At 38.8% G+C, this 22,398-nt stretch overlaps 1 protein-coding gene across 1 annotated transcript in view; it reads right to left on the reverse strand.

Moving 5' to 3' along the window:
• MEIS2 (Meis homeobox 2) overlaps positions 1–22,398 on the reverse strand; it is a 172,022-nt gene that overhangs the window by 127,049 nt on the left and 22,575 nt on the right. Inside the window, exon 8 of the mRNA XM_084263776.1 lies at positions 2,039–2,140. Within this exon, the coding sequence (XP_084119902.1) occupies positions 2,039–2,140 (102 nt within the window). The remainder of the gene's footprint in view (positions 1–2,038; positions 2,141–22,398) is intronic.

Genomic DNA, 22,398 nt, shown 5'->3' on the forward strand with positions numbered 1-22,398 from the left:
CCCTGCAATACAAAGGACCAGAAAGAGGCAGAGACCAAAAGGAGACCGTACTGATCAGGTTACCGAAGTCCAGAAAGTCTTTCCCAGAATGCTAAATGTTAATCTTTGAACCAGCAAATGTTATAATTAAGATCCTTGTAGTTGGAGGAAATGCTAGCTGGAGAAGTCAAAGGTACAGCCATTTGAAGTTGTACATTTTTTGCACGGTTATCCTAATCTCGCACCCCTCATGCTGGCGTAACCGCCTTCGACCACTTTGTTCTATTCCAGCAAAATTGTCATTAGTGTCAGTGGCGATTTTTGCCTGAGTAAGGAGTGTAAGACCAGATCCTTGTCTTGTTCACACAGAATTGCAAGCACTGCACAATTCCAGAGGAGATATACTCATTAAAACTTATGGTTTATGCTGATTTATGATGCTCTTCTGTTTAAAAGTGAAACTCACTTTATACCTCACCAGGAAAGTGTTCAGTGCACTTGTTTCTACATGGTTTTAACATCCATTTTCCCCACCCCCCAGCACAAGTTGGGAAGTTTACTCCCAGGTTTTGGCACCTAGGCTGAAGGAAAGCATTATTAAATTAGGTTTAAGTATTTTGTCTGCTTTGGTAATTACTTTGCAATGTGAATGTAAATAGCTGTTATTCTGTTTAAATTTTTCATCCTATTAAATGCTGTCACACAAAGTGCCCTTGTGTTGCAGTTTAAATGGAGTTCTTTTTAAATTGCTTTTTTATATATTTTTAGAGAAATATTTTTAGCATTCTTGTAGTAGTTCTGTTAAGAATACCAGCTGCAGACTTTGGCTACAGCTGAGACAACAATAACAAGTCATTAAAGAAATAGTGAGACAAAATAACTTTTTTTTGTTGTGTTTTGGGTTTTTTTTTCCTTTGGTTGGTTGGGTTTTTTTGCCTACAGCACATCATCTTTAAGAGACCATTTACTTTCTTTAGTTCTCTATCCCTGTTGCAATAATTGGGATAGTGGTTTTAGTTTCCTCAGTCAACTGTACCAAACTTAGTGTAGATTAAAAAGCTATATTTTATTTTAAATACTCTTTCTTATTTGCTATCCTGTTATTTTTGTCACTAGAATAATATCAAATGTGGCAAAATAGCCAAGTTCAATTAACATTCTACATGTAGTTTAAGTTCAGTAATTAACTTCAATAGCATCTCATCAATATTTAACCTTTAACATTTTGCAGTTCTTCATATATAGCAGAATGAGGAGAACTTAAAGTAGATGATGGCTAACATCCTGTACTGTTGTTCTTCATTAAATCATTAATGTAGCTTCTTTAAGAATAAAAGTGGCTTTAAAAAAAAAAAAAAAGAAAATAATAAAGAAAATAGGCATCAGAACATCTCAATTTTCCTTACAGCTGTTACAAACGGATAAAGTGTGAGATATTTTAATGCCTTGCAGTTTCCTTTAGACAACATGCTGTTGGATACAACTTCTTGTTCAGGAGACATCCCTTAAAATGATGTCCACTAAGACAACAAGAGTCCATGTACCATGCACATTGGAAATGTCTCTTTTCAGGGTTATCTGACTATCTAAAAAGCACCAGCTAAAATATTGCATAAAAGTACACATTCACAAGATTTTGTCATCATTTAAAAAAAAAAAATTAGGACTGGAAATGTAACAGACATTTATTCCTGAGAGATACTAAATTAAAAGCTTCAGTAAAGAGGGCATTTGTTAGTCCACAAGTCCAAAATGCACATGAGTCTATTTTCAGATATATTTAAAATAAAAAAATGGAGGATGTCTGAATGCTTAAAAAAAAAGGTGTTTTAATAGAAAAGTGTCAAAATGAACCATAAAAGCTTTCCCAGGTGATAAAATGTACACAAATGTGTATGTTACATAAAACACAAATAAGAGTACCATCTCAATATGCATTCACAAACACCTGGGCAGCATCGGAACAGATGCTTGCCGTGAATGCATAGTCCAGGGAAAAAAACCCACCAAAAAAAAACCCCAAAACAAAACAACTCCAAACTTGGCAAGTCTTACATACCATAAGAGCTCCAACACCTATGCACAGTAGGGTGGATTAACCCGCTGGGTGCTGCAGACATATATATGCACCTCCTCCTAAAGTGTTCACTTGGCTGGCAGTCTGGAAAACGCCAGAATGCGAAGGGTTACGTGGGAACACTGACAGTCTGCTCCTGTAGGTTTAAGTTAAAGCCTGTATTTTAAATATAGTGTGCTAGGTATTTGGAAACATCACTAATACTGTTTATAAGTGGCGTGCTACTTGGTGCTCAGAACAAAGGGCTCAATCTGCTACTCTCTCCTTCTGGTGAATCATGTTCCAGCTGACAACCATGTGCTTTGTACCTGCTCGTATTTACTTTTGGGGTAACGTTTTGCAGGAGTCTTTTCTTCCAAGAAGCCTTGAAAAGATAAAGTGTAAACCTTCTATACCTCATCTGATGTATATACATATATATAAAAAGAGAGAGAGGGAGAGAGAGGATCCTTAAAAGTAGTTATGGGAAAGGCCCGAAAGGTTTTGGTTTTTAAACTCAATAGATAGATTACAAGAAAAAGCATTTAAGAGCCAAAGCTCCTAGTTAGTCCCTACTAGTTTCCTAGACTCTGACTTCAGCCACGAGGGAAAATACAGTTAAGAATATCCAAATGCCTCAAGTTGGAAGAAGAACCAAGCATAGACATGTGAATTCTGGACAGAAAATTTCAACTGGTTGACCAAAAAAAAACAACCAACCAACCCACCAAACCGAGACCTTTATGATACCAGGAAGGCTTACAAGCAACTCATTTTCTCCCATCTTACAGTTTTACTGCACTGTTTCTGGCAACCAGATAACATCATCAAAGAAACAAACAAAAAATAAAAAGGAAGGCCATGGCCTTCTACTCTCTCCACACCCAAACTATCCCATCGGCTGCTTTAGAACTGCTTTAAGTGATCGAAAGAACTGACAGAGCAATGCATAATTCCATAGAAACATGAGGAAAAGCATTTGACAAAAGTTCACATTAAATTGATTTAGAAAATAAGGAAGTATAAAATTTGCAAAACCACTGGGTGCTGACTTGTTTTAATACTATTTTCCTAAAAGTTGCCTAAAAAGCACACAACAGCAGAGCACAGACCCTCACTTGATGACCCTCGTGCCAGATGCTTTGCTTTTCTGTTCATAATCCTGTAATTTCATTTCAAGTCTTTCCTTGTAACAGAAAGCATTGCAACAGACAAGTGTGCAGGGCCTACAAAATCTTCCCAGACTGGTTTGTGTCCCTGAGCTCTTCCTAGAGAAGGACCTCACAAGTTGGGCACCAGAGAACTTCCATCACCCCACTCCCCCCTTCAGAGGAGATAGGCTTGGCTGTATGTAGGAACACCAAATGAAAAATCTGGCAGGTTACGAGACTTCATTCATATGGGTAAAACTGAGTTTCCCCCCAGACAGGCTGTTCACCTAGCCAGTTAAAGAACTGACATGTATGCCATAAGATCAAATATAAGCCCCACCAATCAAGTAGCAGTCTGGGCTAAACGTGCTGATGCAGCAAATTTCCAGATCCTGATCACACTAGGCAGGGGAGTCATTCTTCTCAGTGATAAAGTCACTGAATGCGCTCTTGAGGAGATAAAAAATTAAGAACTGGCTGACTTTGCACCATTTGAGTGAGGTATTCACTGCTGATCCAGAACAACAGAATTGTCACCACCTAGGCATCACCATAGACATGGTCATCTCTGTTCACGGGCTTTGTTTCTCAGCTGGTTAGTGGCATCAATCTGGAAACTACAGTGTTTAAATACATCATGTATTAGAAGAAACTTCACACAGTCCCTCCATCTCTCTCCTCCTCCTCCTTCTCTTAAAAAAAAACCTCTGTGAGATGATGTCACTGAGAAGGTTAGGTAGTAAAAGAAAAAGGCAAATAGGATTTAGGCAATTAAGACTTGTCTCAAAGACATTACCCCCACCCCCACCCCTTGAAATGTTATTATTAAGATATTTTTACCTGTGTTTTACTATGTAAGCTTTTACAACTTACCAGAGATTTATGCAGCAGCTAAGAACTGAGATGCTGATAGTGTTGGAGCATTCTGTAACAGAAAATACTCTATTCTCTTATCTGTTACTGGCTTACAAAGTGACCTTCAGCAAACTTTAGGGATGAGGATTTTCAAAACTTCTCAAATGAGCAGGGAACACAGCTTCAATGGAAACTGCTTCAGAAGTAATACATAATATTCCTTTTGATAGTAACTGGTGGTGGCTCTTACATAAATAAATATTACGTATTATCACTTTTAAAGACAAACATGTCGGTGCACTCCTGTCCTCATTTGAGCATTACATTTTTTTCCAGTCTGAGTACGGTTATGGTTTTTACAATTTCTCATCTCTAAATGTGTATCTTGAAGAGAACATGCTTCCTTTATATCCTGAAATACTCCCTTAGAAGGCAGGTTCTTGAACATAAGTACTTGTGATTGAAATAGATGTACAAGGACATCTCATTTCTTTTCTCCTTCAGCTAAATAGCAGTATTTCCACTTACGTTACTAGGAGCTAACACAAGTCTCAGTGCTGCAACTTTGTTAGAGACCGCTCAAGTTTTTCTATCTCTGGCTGATCAGAATCGTGAAGGGTGAACAGTGTTGTCATCCAGTCTTTTTCCATCTCTGGTTTCTGTGGCAAACATGGGAATTTGTTCTGAGAGACTGCGTGAAAAACTAAGATTTGGCATTCCCCTTTTCTACACCCAGTGGACAATGGATCTCACTCTACACCTACCACACACGCCGTGTTTCTGTCAGCGTGGATGACACACACACAGAGTGAGCCAGCTTTCCCAGGGAGGAAAAGTGCTCAGAGGGACTGGGACCTGTCTGTGCTGCCAGTTGCTCCACAGTGAGGACACGTACATGGAATGAGCACCAGCCCTGCATGGCTGGATGGACATAACTTCTCCCTGGCTCTCAGAGCACAGAAAAGAATTCTCACGTGGAGTGCAGGTCTGGGACCTTTATTCTGAAATAAATGCCAACATTTGTACTTAATTTACAAAGCACTAACGATGCTCCTTTTTCAACCCCATTTGTTTGGGCAATGGCAAGAGAAGCTAAATAAAGGTGATGCGCAGACCATCCTTTTCTCCTCAACTGATGCTGCTTTCTGGTACCCATTGGGGGCTTTTCCCATATGTGACAAAGGTTTGGTAAATAATGCAAGCCTGGGCACTGGCCATTGATGGTTCACAGACTGTACATCCTTAGCAGCACTACCCCATCTATTACTGTGGAATTAGTTGACAATACTACTAGTTGTACCAAAAAAATAAACTAATTGGTCCCTGAGGATAGCTAGGTACTTTGGAAGTCTTTTTTAACAAAAAGGAAAAAAAATCTCTCCCATAGTGATTTGCCAGCCTTCCTATACTCTATCCAGCACATTTGGACTTCTAAATTACATACTATAATTGACATCAAATATCTGTCCCATCAGTGAATATCTTTATTAGCATCAAAATCACTCACAACTAGTGTTCCTCAATGTTATTAAACAGAACTTGTTCTAGGTGTTGCCTTACTAATTAGTCAGGATGAGCCCGAGGAAGAAAATCTGGGTCATGTTAAATTAATTGGAATGAGCATGAAAATTAGCAGAGCAAACTGCATCAATTTTCTATAGAGAGCCTTTCTTCATGTTGAGAATAAAAATGGATATTATGAGGCATTAACCAAACTGCCTTCTGTGACTGCCAAGAGGTGTGTTACAGTAGCCCAAAAATATCATGCTCACAGATTTTCAGAAGTTAATGAGACATTTCCAGGAATGGTAAATACATGGTATTAAAATGGGTGTGCCTCTTATGGGAAAATGCCAAGTCATTTCATGTTTATTCAGGCATAACAAGCTCCTCAAAATGAGCATAATTTAAGAGGTGAATAGTGCAAAGAGGGCTAACATTCAACTAATTTTCCTCAAGAAAGAAAAGATTAAATTGAACAAAAAATGAATTAAGAGGTTTACAAATCAACAAGTCAACCATCAGATTGCAGCCTCTGCTCAGTATATTCTCATCAGCCCCTGCCATGAAGTTTTCAAAAAATGTCCCGAAGGCAGGGAACAAAGCGAGCAGAACTGATTACAGCCACACTCACCGCCTTGCTGTCTAAACTCTGTTTGGCTTCCTAATGAGCTCACTAAAAACCTAATTCATCTCCCATAACCCTTCTCAGCCCTCCTTGAAATTCACCATTATGGAAATTACAGATGAAACATTTACAGGCTGTGTTCAAATTACTGCTTCTTCAACAGGCAGGTCCCTGACCCTCACAATGAACACAATAGAGGTATGTCCGGCATGAAACCACTCGAGCCGCAGCCTATAGAATAAAGAGGCTCAGGAAGGTTAAGACTTTTTCTCATGGTGACAATGATTTCCGCATTAATGCTTTCAGTTCCATGAATATGGGAATTTTGTGGGTTTGACAGTATATCAAATACAAATTGTAATTCAGAAGGGGAGAAATGAGTTGTACTGATGACAAATAGCTGAAATAGGCTAATGTGAATTCCCAGCCTGTTCATGAGGAAACTCCCTCAGTTCCTCATTACATGAAGTCAAAATGATCCTCACGGCACCTAGCCTGTAACTGGAAGATTACTGAATTGATGGATCCTTAGTTTAAAATGCAGCTGTTTTATTCTGCTTTAGTAATTAATTCTTTTTCCAATACCATATTGATTAAGCGTAGACCCTGATAAAGTTCAAACTGAGAAGAATCTCTAGTGGCTTCCTTAGTTGCTCCAGAGACTCAATGAAAACTTCCTACAATTCCACCTGCCTCCTCAGAGTGCTGATCCAATGAACAGAACAGTTTTTTTCTCATAAATTACTTAGGCCATGTGGAGCTGTATTAGCTGATCGTTGCTTTTGTCTCTCTACTTGCTGACTTGCTTTTCACTTTTGCTGTCCTTTGTGCTGTCACACACAAAGTCGGAGTGCAGCTGCCATGCTGAACCCAAACCAAGGTAAAGAACAATTCGTACAAACTACATTTCCTCCACACACACACACACCCCACACACTTTATACAGCTGCAACTCCCTGAGCAGCGCTGCACTCAATAAGGCCTCCTGGGATCCAACTAGCAGAGAAATCTGTGCTGAAGCATGCAGTCGTTCTGTGGGACTAAAGGGGAGGGGGGGTGGGGGGGTGGCAGTGGAGGGGAATAACTTGTTTTCTTCAAAACTGCTTCACCTTTTGGGATATAATATTTGGTACTTTGTTTTTAGCAGCCAAGTATCCTTAAGTTGTCTGGGTTTTATTAAAAAAAAAAACAAACAAAAAACGAAAAACAAAAAACCACACCAAAAAACCAAAAGCAAACAAACAAAAATAACCCCAAACACAAAACACACCAAAACTCACCAAGAAGTCCAAACCACACACCTAAAACACTACAGCCACTTGAGACAAGAAATCACCACTTCACCTATAACAAGTGGGACTTGGGTCCTTGTTGACTAACAGGCGGCTGGTGGCTGTCCGTGAGCCACCACTGCAAACACAGCAGCCTACTACAAGAAGCAGCAGTCACCAGCATGATGCTGCTTTTCAGAGAGCCTGCTGTACCATGAATTAAAAAGAGCACGTAACAGAAAGTTTCTCAGATTACAGCCAATACAATGGATTTTCTTTTGTATGAAAATCAGAAATACACTGGTCTGAAAACATTCCCGACACTTAATTATTATTATTTCTTCCCCAACCTACCTCAGCCCTCACCTCCTCCTTCCCTTTCCCACCACCTGAAAAAGAAAAGGCTGATGCTTTTCTGTGTCAACCTGCTGCAATTTATAACTTGAACCTGTGCGTCTGAAGGGCAACATGCTGTACATACTGGTTTCCAGACCACCGGTAACAAGTGAGCTACCGAAGTAAAGGATCTGAGGGAGCGGCAGGCACGCCAGATATTAGCAATCCTCGCAGTAAGACTACTTACAGGCTAAGGACCTCATTCTAATTTCATACTGAGGCCCCTGACTTAACCTCTACCTTCCCACCAAGGTGAAAGCAAGTCAGCTTTTCATATTTCATTGGAAGAATATGCTCAGATTTGTATCTGAAGAGCTACATAACCAAGACAGCGTAAGGATGGTGGTGGGCAACCTCTATGCATGGTGGGCCAGAACAGATAACCACATTCCCCACCTTCAGAGCATTCTTTCTTAGGGCGAAAGGTCACCCCTCACAGATGTCTCCAGCAGACACCCACTTGTCAAAAGGTTGTATCACGCGATGCATACAGTCACTGCTAACAACGCGCTGTTCTCATCCACATACGTAAACATGTTGCACTTCGAAATAATTTCCTTGTTAAGGACAACTTGTTGGTTTGGGGGGTGTGTGTGTTTCTGTGTATTTCCTCAAGTTTTGTTTAGTTATCAAAAAAATGTAAGGAATATCAAGGAAAAAATACCCAGTGTGACACACATACCCTCTTGCCAATTCACAGCTTAAGTATTCTGTTTTCCTTTTCTGTTGGGCTATTCAGCACAAGAAGATGCTCCTGAATTATTCCCCAAAAAAGAGAAATAAAATCACCATATCCCAAAATGTCTAACAGTAAAGCACATAGTTTGGAGGCAAAAAAAAGCACACATTTGGTGAAATGGCAGATAGTAAGCAATTTGTCAGAAAAGTTACACAGCCGGAAAAATTCAGTGAAGAAAATTCTGTTCAGCTTAATATAGCCTATACTAATTTCTTCCAGCTCAAAGTAACAAACAGCAAGTGCAAAAAAGGAAAGTTATCTGCCTTCGTGTATTTATTATGACTTCAGGTGTGCCTAGTGCAAAAGGTTTGTTTCTCCAGGAACACTTCACAAATAATAGGTCCTAGTTTCTACAGTAGTCCAGCTTTTTAATTTCCAGTGCCTCCAGATGAGTGACATAAAAATTTCTTCTTTGTTGAGCACAGTTACTCTAAAGCAGCTTGAAGCTATCACACAAAATACAAACCAAGTTATTTTGCTCTAGAATGGATTCAAACAAGCTTATCAGGATTGTTATCTATTTATAAATTATATATTTAACAGTAAAGTAAGACAGACGTGGCTGGAATGTTACACTTGGGAAGCATGATTAGAAATATGCCAAATTACTCAGTGTAATCCCAAGCAATAGAATCTAAGGGGCACTGGGAATTTCTAGAAGAATTAAGCATTATATGTTGTAAAAAGCTCAATTAAATACCCATAGAAACCAAGCAGAGATTCTTTCAGATCTGCCTGCAGTATGTAATCCTCCCAAACACAGAATGTTTGCCTCTCCAAGCATCCCTCCTCTGCTCATTCCTTCAGCCACTGAACCCATGTAAAACACACAGGAAAAAAAGAAAAAAAATACCCCAAACCCAACACCCACCCCCCCCAAAAAAAAACCCAAACAAAAAAAGCCCAACCCCTTCAATGCTTTCATGCCTCATATTTCATACGCTTGGCCATCTTGAACTAGTCAATGAAGATACGCATTCTTAAAAACGGCTGCAGCTTCATTGCTCTAATCTATGAACTTTAAAGACCTTCATTTTATGAGCTTTCCTCAGGGTAGGTATTTCTCTGTTCTAAAAACAGGGTTATGGACTGTTAAGTTAAGCACATGTTCTGCATCATTTTAGTTTCAGCAGGTTATTTGGTGCCAAGTTTGCCAGTTAGTATCAGCAGTCCCAAAATATGTGCTTATTTGTTTAACAGGTGTTTTGAGAACAGGACAGGAGAAAAGCACTGTTAATATATTCATTTACTGTCTCTCCTTAATTCTGAATATCCCCTTCCCCCTACAACATGAAAAAATTGCACCTCAGGTGTTTAAGATGCAGAGAGATGGAGTTTCTGTTGTACACTATTTCTCATCTTGTAATCACAGACCTGCATTTACATATGGTATGACCCACCCACTTACAGAGAGGTACCTTTTATTTTGTAATGGATGTTAACTGTAGAAGAAGTGAGGCTGAAGCAAAAAAACCCAAAACAAAACAGTACTCTGCAGATAATTAAACGTAACCAGGGACTTCCACTCAGTCTGTTCTTCTGAAGACCATTTGTTAGCATTTGCATCAGAAGACATACAGGGAGAAGAAATGAAAACAATCTAAAACCAAATAGGCTTACCCACATCAGTCGTTCCAGAGAACGAAAATAATAGTTCGCTCTTAAAAACGAGTACCAGTGAAACACAACAGTAAGATTTACATGCACATGCACACACTGCTGTCACATTTGTGGGTCAGTTGAGATGGTGCATCACAATTTTCACAAAATCCACATGCACAGATACACACTTCTTGCAGGTGTTATCTCAGACTTGGTCTGCTGAGAAGCGAAGTGAATCCCCGCAGCGATGTTTGAAGGTTTAAAAGCTCGGGTTTTTGTTTCTAAATGCCTATGAAAACATTGCCTATGCTCAGAGGCCTTTTAAAACAAAACCAAAGCTTTTAAAGCTTCAAAAGCGGTCATGGGAATTTGCTCATCAGGAGGGAATCCTAAATGAAGGCCAAGATTCAGTGGATTCCCCTGGATGTGACAAAAGCCATAGTCTCTCTGCAGATCTACTATTTCTTCTAACAGATGCGGGCTGATTCAAGCAAAACCTGACAAACCTTCGTCTATGCCCCACATTTTATAAAAGCCACTTTTAAAAGGTTTAATCCTCTCCAGTCGTGTCCTACTATTCTTTGCCATGCTAGAAAAAGAAAAGCAAAGAAAAAGGCAAAAAAATCCACCACCTTAAAACCCTCTACCTTCATGGATACTTAACATAACTGAGAGAGATACTACCCCCCCCAAAGTCATCAATTTAAAGAAAAAAAAAGGGGGGGGGAAGCTAAGCTTAGAACTTCTATTGTTATAACCTCAAATACGTAAGAGGCAGGAAGGAAACCAACTGACAGTTGTGGTTTAATATATGAGAGAGATTTTAGAGAAGTAAATATTCTAATGCTATGTTAAAGATCTAAAGTACTTTGAAAACCTTTTTTTTTACATTTTCTACTTACAATAGTCTAAAAATAAGGTAAGAAGTTCCTAACTTCTTACTTGTTCCTAACAAGTTGTTTAAAGGGCTGTAACAGAAAGGTAGCAAGAAAGTCATGTTTGAGTGGATCAAGGGCTCCAAGTCATTTACTCAAAGCATAAGAAACCTGGTGTAAATGAAGTCTTTCTTCTGAAAGTGTGGGATATAGCTTTTACTCAGTTTTAAGGTGAAGAACGCACACATTGAATTTAATGGCAACATTCCTGCCAACCAAGTAACTGACATCTTGCCTTTGCTTTTAGATGCAGTAATCTCATTTCTCTCATACAAGTTACAAGTTACACCCTGTTCCCATGAATTAAGATGGACAACTCAAGAACAGCTAAGCAGCATGGAGAAGCCACATGAGCAGGGGGCACTAAATGGAGGGGGGCAGTCTTGTGTGTTCAGAAGCAATATCCTTCTCAAATGATCTAAAATAAAATGAATCATGCTATAATAAACAGCTGTTTGATGGAAGACTGGAACAGAAGACCAATACATGGATCCTCCACCAGACATCTGTCTGTGCATCGGTTTATCCTGCTCATTACAGCTGCAGTTCAAATGAGGACCCTTACATCCAAGAGTACTGCAGTGTCAAGCAAAACAAGTCCAAGTGAATTGTTCTAGGGTTTGCCTCAGCTGGAGGGTGCTCTTTGCATAGTGTACAAATTATGTGCTAGACAAGTTCTTGGTCTCTTAAGAGCAGCTGAGCCTTACAAGGAAATTCTCTAAGGAAGCATGTAAAATGTTTATATGTGAATAAACAAGGAAAAAAAATATACACACCCCTCACTAAGAACATAAGCAGCTTCTCTTAGCTCATGTAAGGCAGTCATAGACAATAACGTGAAATGCAAACTCAAATCTATATTCTATGATTATATGAAGACAAATTATATAGAGATTTTTTTGCTGCACAGGCACACCAAAATTGAATCAATTCTGCTTTCAAATATACAGACTGTGCGCCTATCAACTCCTACCCAAGTCAGAATTTGACCTATTGTGTACTTTACATTCACATCAATGAAGTCTGTAAGAATGCAGAAAATTGCTTTAGAAAGATGTAAAATTCTTTACTAGTTCTAAAATAAAAGGACAGCTTATTTCTTTTAAACAAACCAGATTGATAGCCATTTGGAAGAGCTTAAAGGAGGGTTAATTGGCATACAGTAAACCTGAATTCTGACAGTGAGGACTTCTAGCTAAAATGATGTTTCTCTTTGGTGGTCTTCGGACGGTAGGATTAGTTTACAAGAAAGCAGAGAGGGGTTTGAAACCGAACCTTAAATGTCACTGATGGATTACTAGATTAGAAAGGCCTGACTATATGAAACATATTCCTGGCCAAATTCAGATTCAGAAGAAAAAATAAAACAAAAAAAACGGGTCAAATTTGTAGTTGAGACTGAGTTATAGATTAATAGAATGAATGAAAGATTTTTAACACACATACACACACACATACAAAATCAATAAAGCCCTTTTTTCACAAAACCTTGCTCATAGACAGAACTTTGTGCCAAACTATGCTCAAAGCTGGGAATATGAACTGCTAGGAAGATATAATTCAAGGAAATAATGAGGGTAACCAATTCCCAGCTAAATCAAAGTGTTTGATCCATGGTTGGAGCTATGCACTAGAGAAGATTTTCTAGAACTGTGCAAGGTAGAATGAATTTAATTATTCTGAGACAGACAAAACGAAACAGAGAGAAGAAAACAGGCACATACACAGTGGTTAGCTATCAGCTACATCTGACTTGGGTCACTAAAGTGAGTTTGTGAAGTTTGGGTGTGGTCCCTTCAACACAGGGAAAGAAAACAGTAAGATCTACAAGTAATTAAAACCTAAGAAACATTCAACACTAATAAGATGATTTGTTATGTCTTTTTTAGCTGGAAAAACGCTTTGTTACTTTTCCCTTGACTGAAGTATGAGTGCTGCAGTCATCTTCCTCTTTTTAAATCCTTGCAAATGAAAAGGGCAGAAAACCCAAACTTCTAGCAGATGAGATGCTAGCACAGATCAGCCTATCCCTGTTTTCCTAAAATAAAAGGCATCTAAATGCATTAAGCATGTTGGTAACCTCTAAATTAAAATTTATTTTAATACATTAAATTTATGTAATCTACCATTTTAAATAAAATGGAAGAAACACTGTTGAAGGAAAAATAAGGCCATTAGAAAAAAGCTTTAATTAAGTCTAATACTTCTCATCTAGAAAGAAATGTCTAAATTTACCACACACACACAAATGTTATGAACCAGGAATTTTTTTATTACTCAAATACACTTTCACATAGTGACAGATGTTTTGCACAAAATATATTACGTATTTGAATAGACTAGATGAATCTTAAGTGCATGGGCTCAGAAGCACATGAAATCTAACCAGAAGTTTAGTAAGTTAAACCAAGCAAAACTTACCAGCTTTCTCTTTAAGGAAAATATTGGTAGGACTAGAATGAAAGTGTCAACTGGAAACAAGTCCTACACAGTGTGAGGTGGTCAATATTAACCCTACTGTAGGCCTGTCTATTTCAGTGGCAGGACTTGCAACATACAGTGTTAATCTACATGTAAGCCTTTGCCAGACTGAGGTCCTACTGTGGTTGTCTGTCGTGGTTTAACCCAACTGCAGCTAAAACAACCACATAGCCATTCACTCGCTCCTGCCTCCCCCAAGTGGGATGGGGGAGAGAATCAAAATGAAAAAGGTAAAACTTGTGGGCAGAATAAAGACAATTTAATAGGACAGAAAAGGAAGTGAGTAATAATAACCATGGTAAAAGAATATACAAACTAATGAGGCACAACACAATTTCTCACCACTTGGTGCTCAGCTAGTTCCTGAGCCATGGCACCTCCCAGTCAACCCCCAAGTTATATACAGGGAATGATGTCATATGGTAAGGCATATCCCTTTGGCCACTTTGGGTCAGCTGTCCCAGCTGTGCTCTCCCAACTTCTTGGATGCTCCCCACCTTCTTGTTGACAGGCCAGTATGAGAAGCTGAAAAGTCCTTGTCTGCTTGGCAACAGCTAAAACATCAGTGTGTTATCAACATTAATCTCACCCTAAATACAAACCACAGCACTATACTAGCTGCTAGGAAGAAAATTTAACTCTACCCCAGCCAAAACCAGGGTACTGTCATAGGGACTTCTGAAAATGGAAGGTTTATGCTGATCTTTTAATCTTTTGCCTTTTCTTGCCTAAAAATATTTGTTGTCTCCATAATGCTAATTATTACACTAAAATCTTTAACAAGTGCCAAATTATAATGTGTACTTCAGTTTAACACTGAGAAATAAAGGGCAGTACTGAAGAAATAATTAAAAGGCTGCAGAGAAGACATAGGGCTTTAATAATTTTCTTAAAACAAGTGAACTGACTGTAGAAGTTACATTCATCAGGTTTCACGTGTATTATGTACATGTATTAAGTTACATGTATTATGAACTGAGTATTTTTCATTCAACACAGCCTTCTTTGCAATCTGATAGCACAGAAATACACTTTAAAAAATTCTTGATAGAAAGAATGTCATCCTCCCTTTTTACTTTTCACAAGAAATTTCTTGATATAAAACATTAGAAGACAAAAATAATGCTTGGCCATGAGGTGAATGCACAGCATACATGGTTATTTTAAATAACTGAATTATGTTCCCAGCTGAATGCGAGTCCATGAACACCAAGCAATGTACTCAAGTCAAAAATTACTGTTGTCTCAATGAAGCACTTGGGAGCACTGTTTGAGCACCAGGACCTCAGTGGGTTAGGTACTGTACAAATAAAGCAGAAGGACAATCCCTCTCCCTTTTTTTTTACTGGCAGAAGCCCAACGTAGCTCCATTGATTTCAGATGTATTAGCAAGGAAGGGCCTGATCCAAAGCTCACTGAAGTCAACCAAAATCTTTCTGTTGATTTAACAGGCTTTGGATTAGTCCCTAAATAAGAACAGATTTTGGCTCAGCTAAAGGATTTCACTTAAGCCCTCTGCTTGTTCAAGCATCTAGTAGGAGCTAAGAGAACACTGCGGTCCTACTGAGTAGGAGGCTGTGTTCATCCTGAACTATCCCCTTTAACAGATGTATGGGGTCAGGAGTACCACGAAATAGAGAACCGTCAGTAAGTGGTAAATCTGAGGTGGGAGGAATTAGGAAGGAAGCTCCAAGCTGAAAAATTCTGATTTGTGCTATTTAAGCGATGTTCCATCCTCTTTAGGCAGGAGTGTAAAATTAGACAGGGAGTTCATGTGAATTTCACGCTCGTAAATAATTTAAAACCTTAGCACCAAGTCCTGCAATAAAATTCTATGCATGTATTTGTCATATTCACTTCTGTTGAACTCTCTACAACCAGAGGCTGCCTTAAATCTAGGTATGACCAACTTAACAGATGCATGCAGAGAGGCCCAGGGAAAGTTTAAACAAATGTAATCATTTAAACAAGTGTAGCCACAATAAGCTGGTGGGCATAATGCAAGATTATAAGGAAAGAGAGTGCTCTTTACTTATTTAAGAATTAAATGCCAGGGTTGTAAAAAAATTTCATGGTACAAATCACGTCTTAATAGAGAATTTGCTGAATTCTTCCCTCTCACTTTCCCGGCTGCACCACCAATCCTTGTCAGTTACAGCAAATGCTCTGTTTACACAAGAAAGTAGAAGACCCCAACCCTAGACTGTGCACGAGGAATGTATAGTGCCAAGGGTCTACAAAGGTAACCATCCATAAAATAATTTGAGCTTTTTTCACAAGTTATGCGGCCAGCAGTCTAGGGCAGCCCTCAGTACAAGTTTGAGCATCTGGAGTTAGCAATGGACTTCAGACTCAGAACAGCTGGGAACTCATTGGAGCAGAGGAAACTACTTTGTCTTGCTCTTTCCTGCGCTGGCTATGCAGGCTGCAGGCAGGAATAGGGGCAACAGGGCCATTGGGCCAGCTCTGCCACCAGACCATTACCCTGGGTTTGCTCCTTACGCTGGGATAAAGATGGCTTCACAAAAAGCCCAAGCACGGACAAGCCTTGGGGCTGTCACTTATCAGCCAGCCATATGTAACAGCAGGAAATGAAGAATCATTTACTTCCTCCAACTCCACATATACCTGCACACAAAGTGAATTACTACGTTGAGTATGATCAAACAGCCGCAGATAATTTTGAATTTACTGCATAAGCTTATTCTCTCCAACAGATTTGGGAAAGTATTAGTATTTCAAGAAATGAAACAAACTTAAGCACAAATTTATTTTTCTCTGGAGCTTACTTTAACAATTAAAAACCAGCAGAGGAAAAAAAGTGATTCAAAGTTTTCCCATTAAAAAAAAAAGGCTGGTGCTTGTTATTATTTGTCCTCTAAAAGGTAAGGCATGATGAAATTTCATTCAGAATTATTAGGCCGCATTAGACCTTTATGGCTGCCTTTTTGTAGCTCCCAGGTGTCTTAACAGCAGCAGCTTCTGTGGGAATTGTCAGAAAACAAAAAGGGGTCTTTTTGTGTGTTTGTTTTTTAAGATAACATGCTAAATCATGTTTTAGTTTCATTTATTTGGATGCCTTTGACCCAAACTTTGCATATCTGAAAGCATCAGTGCCCCTATTGCTAATGATTCCGTGCAATTAGATCAGGATCTAATGTGGATAGTATCTTCCTTGTCTCTCCTCCAAGGAGGAGGAACTGCTTTTAATAGATTCCCATCCCTTTCCTTCAAACCTTCCCTGCACAGTCTACCACTGACCCATAAATAAAAGACTGCTCTTTCACAAGTACTACAACTATGATCAAGACACCTAGTTGGCACATTTTAAAATGTTATTCTAAATTCTGTGGAAACTCAGGTTACTAAATCTAGATTGGCATGTTTGTTAATACAAAACCCAATAATAAACAGCAGTAAAATAGTTACACAAAAAGCTATAAATTCTCCTCGTGTTCCACACCCCCTTCCCCCCCCCCAGCAGAACAGATACACTGTATTTCATAGTTAACAAAAACCTTCTAAATATGAAGCAAACTGTTCCTGATACTGCTGCCAGCTCTGATGCCCTAAGCCATCATTCCCTGTGTACATGCTGAAACTCTTAGGCTGCAGAGCAGGGGGTATGCTAGATCTTCTCATGCCAAGATGAGAAAAATCAATGCCCGTGTTTAAAAAAGACAGAACTACTGATGTGGAAGGTCACTAAACATCATAACCTGTTCCATAGCTCTAAAGTACTACAGAAATCCTACGGAAAACAAAAAAAGGACAAAAAGTGCAGTGGACAATCTTGTCCTAAGTTAACGTTACCCTTGGATCCCCAAGACCTATATATGAACACAGAATAGTTTTCCTTGGTGTACATTAACTAAGCTTGTTCAGGGGAGAGAAGGAAAAAAAACAACCCAAACAAAAAAACCCCCACCAAACACAAAACAAGCACTAAAGAGGGGATACATAGATATAGTGATGCCACACATTTTTAAAACATTGGAAACATGACTTCAGACTTGTCATCTTCATGCAAATATCCCTAAAGGGCTAGAAATGTGATCCATGTCATCTTATATTGTTCACTTCATAAACCTTATTATTTAGAAATAACTTAAAGTTCAAGACTGTTTCATTCATTTTTTTTCACCTTTAATGAAAAAAGAGAAAGTGTTAAAATTAGCAATGCAATTTACAAATGCAGTGTATCCAGTGCTGCTTTTATGAAATTCAGGGAGGCCAGTACAAGAATGCACTTGAATTTTCTACGTAACCCTGCATTCCTGGAATATCAGAGCAGTCCACTGACAACAGATGACCATTTTATAGCATTCATGTAACAGCTAAGTACTCCGGCACATCAGAGAGGACATGTAATTTACATGAGGTCCTGTTGGATTTTGGATTTTGTTTGGCAGCTAGCTCCTCCCGGGTAGACAGCTACATCCTTACCTCACAACAACAAACTGAGGAGCTACAGGCAGGCCTCAGAAATAACAGATGTCTTCCCACTGACCATACTTGTGATTTGGATCATGCGTGCAGCTGACAGGGTAGTTAAGGTGACCATCATGATTACCATCCTATCCATAAGACTATACTGCTTTCTTATAATTCCTGTAACACTAGAAAGTTGCAAGTCTAAGTTTCTATGCCTTTTATTCTTGTAAGCACTGTAAAATATTTGTTCACATCTACTACATGAACTACTTAGGCAAGCCAGTAGAAAACACTGGCTAAAACGATAAACATTTATTTGAAGACACCCTAATTATATAGGTACTCATCGGATTTTGAAAATCCTCAGTTTATCAAGACTGACACATCACTGGCTTGATTTTTTAGTGAATGAAAAGCCCACCCGAGTGATACAATAGATTGAGTGAAGAAAGGAGAAAGTAGAAAATAGAAGTTATTCACTTCAGCCCAAAGAAAGCTACCTGCAAGCTCAGTTCCAACTTTGACCATATCTAGTACCAGTTACAGGGATCATACAAGTTTGAAAGAAAGAAGAAAGCGTATTTAGATCCCAGACCTGGGTTTATTAGTACCCTGAGATCAGTCCCTTAATTAGAAGTAATTTTATAAATTAAAAGCAATGCTTTATAGTAACGCAAAGCCAGATTGGTTTGGAAGCTCAGAACTACAAACAAATGCATCAACCACATTAAGAGCCAGCTAAAAACGACTGTAGAATTTCCTTCACCTATCCTACTTCCCCAGACCGAAAAGCTGCTCAGAAGCTGGAGCAATCACGGAGTGGTTTGCACTCTTCTTAGGCAAAGTAAAGACAGTAAGACAAAAGGCCCACAAGGTATTACAATGCGTAGTGCCATAATGCAGTGTTTGATGCTCTAGAGGACCTTCAACAAGTACTGTACAGCCAAAAATCAATCGAAAATCAGCATGATAACAGAGCATGAGTTGCCCTGTAATAGCCTTAAGCCCCCCAAGGCTATGTGGGTCCTTTTCATCTGCCAGGCTGCACTGACGCTGGGGGAGCCTGGGCTCCCCTCCCTGAGTGCTCTGGACATGTCGGTGCCTTTTACCTGCTGCTTTCACCTTGCGCAGTAAGGAGACCTGACAGCTTCGGTGGATCTTTCAAGCTTGCAAAAGTGGGATTTGATTTCTCCTGGCATAGAATTTGAGGCTTTACGGTTTCTGTGTTTGCTTTTTTTTTTTCTAAATAAATTTCCTCTCTAATCATAACTTCCCATCCTGTTGATTTTGGTCTGTAAATATCCTCAGCATGAAGAAGATCCCTCCCATCCTATGGCTGAAGACACAGAGGTGATTCCCCTGTCATATTTGACAAAGTACAACTCAAGGAGTAAAAAGAGAAAGAAACACTGTTCAATTCCATGCAAATTGTTATGCATGCAACAAAGCAGGCCTACAAATATTTCACTCATATGGTAGGTTTAATTTCAATATTTCTTTAATTACTTTCCAACAATGTCTGGTTTCTGTTGAATTTACGCTAGTACTTGGCATTTGGTGCAACCCCAAAAAGATAAGATACATATGTCCCCTATTCACAGTCTTGGCATTTTTACCTTAACTCAGGCATTGAAGTGATTGGTTTGAAAAATTACCTTGCTGATTAGCTGGGTTTTCTGGTAAATATATAGTGTTAATCCTTAAATTCTGAATATGACATAAGGTATACAAATGTTCTGTCTGACTCAACAGCAACATATCACGGCTTAAGGAGGACATGTATGCTGATCTCTGTGAGCAAAGAAAAAGCTAATTGGGAGTTAGATTCAGTGTGATTATCAGCTTGTTTATGATAAGGGAGTACTCTTCTGAATAGCACTGTAAATTCATCCCTGATTGTGGTGTTAAACCACAGCTCATTTTCCCCCCCCCCCTTTCTTTTTTTTTTTTTTGTTCTTTGGTTAGAAGGGGCCTTAAACTATTTTCTACAGATGACAGTATCATGCTTTGATTTTCTTCCGTCTTAAAAAATAAATCAGCCACACAAGCCTGATGTCAAATTTCACTTTCTAATAGAAAGGCACATTTTAAGTGTTTACTATAAGAACACATTTGGGTAATTTTTCCCCATGTCATTATGAACATTAGACTGACCCAATTAATATGAAATGTTTCTATGCTGCTGGAACAGACCGTGTTACAGAAAGAGCCATTTGCACAACCTGTTCATGATTATGGGCCATAAGGACACAAAGATGGCATAGACATTTGTGGACCATCTGAATTCTTACAGGGGAAGGGGAAGGAGGGGAAAAAAAAAAAATGATGTTAGCTGACTGTTGTGGGTCATGTTTTTTAATCCAGAGTATTGGACATGTAACACAGCAACAAGAGCTGATCATTTTGTTTAATCACCTTTTGGATCTTTGCCAGATGGTCTCTATTGAGAGCGCTGCAAACAGAGAGAGATGAACTGCGTCTAACATGCCACTAGAGCTTTCCCGTAAATGTCTGAGAACTGAATCCAACAAGAATTTAGTCTCAGAGCAGAAAGGGATACATTTAAAAACTATGTGCATTAACTATACTTTTCCCCATAGAATCCTCACTTGGCATGAATAATTTACCCTCTCTTATGCTAATGGGATCATGAAAGTATCCCTGTGTCTTTAGTGCAGCTATTCTCAGCTTTCAGTAATTACCCCACCCAGTGAAAATAACATGGCTTCTGCAGCTGAACGGCCTACCGCTACCTGGCAATTAGGAGGATCATGGCTGACAGAGGAGCGGGCCAGAGATGGACACGCAACTCCAGCAGCCTGAGGAGCAGTTCGGAAAAAAATGAAACGCCTTCCACTCCAAACATTTCCCAAGTCACTTCGGATCAACGTGGAGGGAGCAGCTCCCAAGAGGACATTGTTGGTGTTTTACTGGTTTTTAAAGACTGTGTGGAAGATTCTGATGTACTGCCCGGGCACCCCGATACCAAGAAATTGTGACGCTTCTTGGGCATCAACAGTTGGAAGAAAGTTAGTGGAGTGTTTTTAAATTAGTGCCACCTTGTTAAACAAGAGGGAGAGAATTAAAAAGTCAATTAATGAGTGTCTTTCGGTATCTGACAATTTTATCAGCTACACAAAGGAAAATTCTTTGGTATTTCATTAACAAAAAGTTTTTAAAAAGCCATTACAAAGAACCAGGCTTTGACCTCTGTCCATAGCACTCTGTGCTAGGTAGTTCACTATCTAAAAATTATCAGGGTAAAACATCTGGGAAAGAAAGCTATGAAACAGCAGGGAGCGTGGCTGGTTTATTGTTTATCTTTTGTTTATGAGGCAGTATTCAAGTTTAATTACTACTCTAAATTAAACTCTAACAGGCATCAGGAGACATCCCTTTACACGACTAAGTTAAAAAAAAAAAATCCAGAGATTCCAACACTAGATCTTTCAAATAAGTTGGCATATATAGGAAGAAATTAGTCAGTCTGTAACAACACAGGAAGACATTTAAGCACTTGCTACCGTGTGTTTGAACGTGTTGCATTATGAAACCATTAATATTGTAACATACATGCAATTATAATTTAGAAAATGGGACGTTATCTAACATTTGGAGGCAAATTGGGTTAGGCTGAGTAGGATCTGAGATTGAAAGAATGGCCTAAGGGGGAATCCTACCTTTTTAATTTTCAAATACAAATATATAAATAAATACACACACACACATACACATAACATGTATTCAAAAATACCCAGAAACATGAAATCAGAGGCAAACCTCTCAACAGTAACAATCTCTTAACTAAAACAGTTTAGTTATTTTCCCTGAATATTCACCTATGGAAGGGAGGAAAGAGTTTGCTTGTTTACCATAACAGTAAGTGACCAGTTTTAGATGAACTTAGCTGTAGGAAAAAATAAAAGTTGAAAGCAACTAGCAAAAGATTATTCCAGATGGCATCTGTCATATTGTATTTAGGGTTATTTTAAAGAGATTACTGCCACTATGAAAACATTCCATTGACAGAGTTTTCCTAGGCTGCATTTGAAATCCCAGCATAACATACTTCAAATACAGAAGTAAATGTTTTCTAATGCATATCTATCTTTTATCAATGTCTAAATATAAAAAACCTAAGAGTGAGGTGAGCATCTTAAATACAAGTATAATATTTTACATCCACACACACACCTCCTTTCTTCTTTAATTTAATAAAAGGCAAGGAATCTGCTGTTACCACCAGACTGATTATTAGAAAACTGTGTAGTGAATCTTCACTTCACTATGAAATTTTAATGCTACGTATTGAATAGTGGGTAGGGACATAAATGTTCCCTGGCTCTAGCATTCAAACAAAAACTGCAAAAA

Source organism: Gallinula chloropus (genome assembly GCF_964237585.1).
Source record: "Gallinula chloropus genome assembly, chromosome: 4".
NCBI lineage: Eukaryota > Metazoa > Chordata > Aves > Gruiformes > Rallidae > Gallinula > Gallinula chloropus.